General features: G+C 36.2%; 1 protein-coding gene across 1 annotated transcript; it reads left to right on the top strand.

Moving 5' to 3' along the window:
- Window positions 1-2,546: 2,546 nt before the first annotated feature.
- LOC112702573 (uncharacterized) lies at window positions 2,547-5,340 on the top strand. The gene is made up of 3 exons (XM_025753671.3): window positions 2,547-3,023; window positions 3,962-4,199; window positions 4,766-5,340. Exons 1-3 carry the CDS (start codon window positions 2,757-2,759, stop codon window positions 4,903-4,905), a joined length of 645 nt encoding a protein of 214 aa, XP_025609456.1. The 5' UTR covers window positions 2,547-2,756; the 3' UTR covers window positions 4,906-5,340.
- The last annotated feature ends 916 nt before the right edge of the window (window positions 5,341-6,256 follow it).

The following is a 6,256-nucleotide window of genomic DNA, read 5'->3' as shown; positions in this document are numbered from 1 at the left end:
ATTGATTGGATTGTGGTCATACTCTTTATTCCCAGCAGGAAGAGCATGAGAGCAGGGCAACGGTCACGGTAGAAGTGGCGACCGGGGAGGCGGTGAACACGGCAGCGAGAACTGGAGCAACGACGACAACAAGTGGTGGCTGGAAAAGCAGTGAACGACAGCGAACAGCAATGGCAAGCACTGTAGAAGAAGTGGCGGCAGTGAAAAGGAGATGCTGAGATTTAGAGTGTGTGGGTGTGGAGAGGGACGATGAATATCCACGGCGGCAATGATCGGAGGTGGCGGCGATGACTGGAGGTGGCGATAGACTGGCGGTGGGGAGAGGGTGAGTGGGTGTGGAGGAGCCTCTGAGCCAGAGACGGGTTTGGGGGTGGAGGTGAAAAGTTAGGTTTTTCACTTTTGTGTTTTATCAAAGTGAAAGGGTAAAACTGAGGAGAGAGTTTTCCAAAATGCAATTGGACCGTGTCCGTCTATCTCCAGGCTGGGTCTGGCTGATTTTTTTATTTTTTTAGACAGGACGCGTTTGGACACGGGAGACATGCGTGTTGGACGAGTGTCTCTGTGCGTTGTATCCGAAACGTGTCTGACACGCCAACACGGTAATTAAACAAAGTCTCCGTACTTAATAGGACTCTCACATAATTAAAGATAAAATATCAAAAAAGATTTTTTTGTTAGGAATCTTTTTAATAATTTTTTATTTAAATAAATTAAACAAATATTTTATTTAGCGAAATAAATATTTTTTAAAATTATTATAAAAATGGGTAAGATTACTTATCTCGTTTACAGTGTAAACGAGATAAGTAAGTGTGCACGTGTATATCTCGTTTACAGTGTAAACGAGATACATTAAGATAAATTTTTAACTGCTATAAAAATAATGTGCAACTCTTAGCATTCTCCACACACATTTTATATCTTCTTTTCCTCTGTTTTTCTTTCAAAAATAGGAAAAAATATCTAATAGTAGTGGATATGTAGTTGTCTGTGTGTATCCCAATTGTCGTATGAGAAATAGTGACAATGGCAAAGTCCTGAAGACAACCCACATCACCTCTCAAAGTCCTGAAGCAGTGGCAACTATCGGAGATTGACCAAGTTGTTCGACTTGTCCGTTATCAGGTACCCCCAATCAGTAACAAGCTGTAACACCTTGCATACTGTCGGAGAGTCCAGATCTTCCATCTGTGGCATATCGCGGACACGATTCCGCAGCCATGTAAGTTTCAGCGAGAACGACTCCTTCTTTTGCGCCCCCTGCTGTGGAACCACTGGAGGTCTAACACCGAGCAATCGCTCCACCAACTCCCTTGTCTCCGTGCCGTGCTACCTATAGAAATCACGGATGTGCCCCCATTGGCTCCCTGTGCGCACGTAACCCAAGGTGGTACGCCATGTCCTGCAGGGTGATAGTGGCCTCATTCCAGGGCAAGTGGAACGTGCGAGTCTCCGGACGCCATTGCCCCATGAATGCCGTGATCAGGGAATTGTCAAAGACAAAGTCCCTAAGTGACATCGCGTCACCGAATCCAGCCCCATTAGATACGGGACGATGGCATTGGGTGGTAAAAATGCGTGACTCACTTGTCGGAGCAGAAGTAAGCGAGGTCTCTGACAAAAAAAAATTCACAATTATTAAAAATTTGTATAGGTCCATCGACATATCAAACTGTCTTAACTATTGTATACATTTGTTTAACAGAGAATTTTACATGTATGTAATAACAGAATTTATGTCGATCCAACTTTTTCCGTTAATATATACTTACTTAACTAATGGACATTTTCTCAAACTTTAACTTAATAATCTAATCATCAAATTTGGATAATGAATAATTAAATTAATAAATTAAGAAACGTGTGATTAATAAGCTAACTTCAATGGTTCGAAAGTATCTACATCCATCATTTAATCTCTAAGTTAATAATTATGTAGTTAACAACTTAATTATAGAAAAATGATAATCACATTCCTAGCATTATTAAATACTATCAGTGACCTGTTCCTAACGATACAAATTCTATTCTAGTTTTTAGAAAGTATTTTAATCATGACTATACATATACTAGATAACACAAATGCCAAGATAAAATAACTAACCGCAAAGTCGAATGCCTTGACATTGTGCCATGTCACGTTTAGTCTATTGATGTCCGAATTACGTACATTTGCGCACGCCATATGCGTCTTACTCAATAATATATATGGCCAGAAAAGGAGGAGAAAGTGGAAGAAAATGTTGAAATGGGACCAGAATGTCGCTATAAACGATATCTATATATAGGCGTGACCAAGCCTTATCTCGTTTATCGTACAAACGAGATAAACTTGCATATATCTCGTTTATACTGTAAACGAGATATACACGTATCACTTGCACTTACTTGACTGTAAACAAGATATGTGTAAATTTATCTCGTTTACACAGTAAACGAGATAAATAATTTTACCTATTTTTGTAATAATTTTTAAAATTATTTATTTCGATAAATAAAATATTTATTTAATTCGTTTAAATTAAAAATTGGCCTTCCTTATCCTTAGAAAAATTCGTCCGAGTATTCACCCAATTAAAAAAACAAAGAGGAGAGAGTCACGAGTGTCACGTTCTAACACGAGGGACTCAGCTGGTCGCTATCGCCTATCGGTTTCTTCTTTGAAGTTTTCTTCACTTTCACTTTCACTAACTCAACTCATCACTCATTCATTCCGATCCCTTACACTTTCACGTTCTCCATCATAATACACACTCATGGCGTCAGAAAAAACCAACGGAGAACAAGAGATGCCGAAGAAGAAGAACAGAAATGAGGAGTTGAAGCTGCACGACCTTCTTAACGACGTCGTTTCCCCAATTTTGTTCCCCGAACCCACTAACTCTGCGCCCCTGCTCCACCGAATCAAGACCTCACTCTCCCGCAACGCTCCACTCATCCCCCAAGCTTCTAGAAACACCGCACGTGACACCCTCCTCTGGACACGTGCCGGCTCTCCCCTCCGCCCCCTACTCCTCATCTCCGTTAGTCTCCAAACACTCCTCTCTCTTTTCACTTTCCATTCAATTAACGCTCTTCATATTATCTTTGTTTATTTATTTATATTTCTTTTGTATCGATTCTTATGGTGTCTCCTCTGGTGCAATTTTTCAATCCCTGCGTCCGTTAACTTTATTGCCTGAAAATTGTTACTGTTTCCTTTTAAAGGCTTAGTTAATTTGAATTTGGATGTACATGATTTGCACCAAAAGGAATAATCTGATATTAACAAATATTTGGGCGTTAACTCTTTATATTCTTCAAGCTTGTGCTAAGTATCTAGAAGGTTGCAGAGAATTGCATCTCAATCTTATTTGTCCATATGCATCATAGAATAGTGAACTTTTAAAGATTCAAGTATCTTTTATGATTGTGTGTCATTTTGGAGGAAAAATTATCGTAGGTATTTGCTTGTGCGTCGTTTTTTATTTCTTATAATTTTTTGGTTAAATTACTCTACCAATTCTTATAACTTTACTAAACTTGTAATTAAGTTCATAGTATAAATTTTTTTAATTGGTTCCTACATTATTTTAAATTTTGTAATTAGGTTTTTATCTTGCAACAAAATATTCTGAAAAATGAGAAGACGTTCATATTTAGGAATTTAGCCCTTAAATGTGGGTATTTTCAATTTGGGAAAGAATATTCTGTCAACTCTATCGTTTTTGCAGGTCAAGAACCTAATTATAAATTTCAAAACAGTGTAGGGATTCAATTAGAAGCTTCTCAATTAGAAACTATAGGGATTGATAGAGTAATTTTGCCTAATTTCTCCTTTTTGATATCATACTATTTAACCGGTGGGCGAAAACTACTTTTTATGCATTACAGTTTTCAATCCTTTGTTTGGAGAAAATGGAGTTTTGTAATTTATGTTTAGATTTTAATGTTTATGATGTTTTCTTCCAATTTCCTGCAGGTTGGGACAATTACTATTCTTGCTTTGACAGGACTACTTGTATTTACGCTTCTCTTTCTCTTTGCGACTATAAATGTTGTCATTGTCTCCCTTCTTATATCTTTGGCAGCAGCTGCAGGATGCTTGGCTATTTTCTTTGCTTGCGTGACGGTTATATATATTGCAGCATTGTTAGTAGCAATATTTGCTATTTCCACGGTTATATTTTGGACCATTGTGGCTATTACGATTACTACAGGTATAAAACATTATGGCAACCTCATTTCTTTTATCTATATTTACCAGATACTTCATTTTAGTAGATCTTGGTTTGATGATTTGAATAGAGTTAATATGTTTTCAGCAAGATGCAACTCTGAATTTTAATTGAGATGCAACTTTCTGTTGAAATAGGAAAACTGATAGTATTTCAGATTAAATGACTCTGCTAGCAGTAAGATTTAATTTTACAATGTCACCAAATACATGGACATATACTGATATACATATACATGATAAATGCATGTTCAAATTTTTGCATGCAATTGTGCTGTGGCATTAGACATATCTTCTTGACAAAGACCTCCAATGGATGATTGATTTAATGGTTTAGTTTCCCTTTGTGAGAGTTCCCGTGCTCTGTTGCATATCAGAGTATAAAATGGCAATAAATTTGTCACTTCCACACTAAATTATAATTTATAAGGCTATGCTTTACCTTTTTCCCCCCTCAAAAAAGATAATGTTGCTCTTTTTTATGCACTTTTCTTTTTATGTGGTTAACACTGTAATGTTTCCTGCTGGATATGAAATGATGCAACCCAGCATGGATTGGATTCTTTTACACGGTGTGGTTGGTAACTAGAAAGAGCCTCGGATTTGCCAAACAATCGTTGAGCGTGACCAGCTCGGCGATTTCAACTTACTCTGCTGCTTGGGGTACTCGCAACTTAAAACACGACTGAGATCAAGTGCTGAATTCATAGAGTAGACGATGCAGACAAATCATAAGTTGCATTTGCATGTTATGGAATGAATGGCACAAGAATCTTCTTCAGTGGACTAGTTGTGGTTCATGTCTATTCTCTTAGTCACGGTTTCTTCCCCCTTTTTTTCTGCTTTGGATGCCTATATTCATGTTTTTTATGTACTTGTGAAGTGGCAGTGAGTAGTTTTGATAAAAGCTGTAGTTATGTTTTGTATTGGGTTTCCAATTCTGTGTTGGAATCTTTGTCAGCCTATGTTGTTACTCGGTATTGTACAACTTGTAGCAGACATGAGAAATTGCAACTTTTTTTTTTTGGGTAAATGTTGTAATTTTAGAATAAGCTTGTGTGAATACGTATGCGATGTTGATAGAAGCTACTCATTACATAGAGATAAAAGTGAAATTAAAAACATCTTTAATTTGTTGTATTTATCGAAACTAGTTAGAACGAACATGAACATTTATTATCACTCGTTGTTTTCCATGAGCATTTCATTTCTTCCTTCATCACTTCATGCATCTCACACCATGCAAAGTCAATATTAAAATGGATAGGACCAAACATGATTTGATGGTGCGACTGCGATGTATATGAATGTGGAGTAAGAAATCCTCTTCAAATTTTTCTTCCATGATCCCCCTAAACTTTACTTTCAAACTTTTTATGAGAATTGTAATGATATATAAGTTAAGCAGTTCATTATTGTTATTATAATTAACTTTCTAATGCCTTATGCATATATGTGTAATTTAGGAGTGTATAGTTTGTTATAGCAAGGAACCCCTCAAATTTTTTTTAACAATTGAGGGAGTAAAGAGTGATCTCTTACCATTAATTTTATAAGTGGGACTAATAATAAATATGAGATTAGAGATCATACTTTACACTCTCAATTTTTTTTAACAATTAAGAGGATCCATTCTTCTAAAATACATGTATCATAAGGTAATTCATACTGAACAATTATTTCGTAACTGTACATGCATCAAATGCGTGCAAATTGTTCTATTTAGTTTGATTTGGGATAAAATAGATTAAACAAATACTATTGAGTTTGAATTTGTTGGAGAGTTTTTTTTCTTTTTCTTTCTTTAATTTCACGTTTCACTACACACAATTGGTTCAAAATCATACTGGGTGTAAGGGATACGCACAATGATAGAATGGAATTAGTCGATAACTGAAAGCTAGTTAGGGTTGGTTATTATTAAAAGAGGTTCTGTAATTCTATTTTGGTTGTTATCTCATTTTCTTGTTTTGCTCATTTTCTAACAAATCATGATCAATATTCCAACGTTATATATGCATGCGTAATTGAGAAAAGTCT

Source organism: Arachis hypogaea, chromosome 7, assembly GCF_003086295.3.
Source record: "Arachis hypogaea cultivar Tifrunner chromosome 7, arahy.Tifrunner.gnm2.J5K5, whole genome shotgun sequence".
NCBI classification, from domain to species: domain Eukaryota; kingdom Viridiplantae; phylum Streptophyta; class Magnoliopsida; order Fabales; family Fabaceae; genus Arachis; species Arachis hypogaea.
The sequence above is the reverse complement of the archived record's forward strand: the minus strand, read 5'-3'. Positions and strand labels throughout refer to the sequence as shown.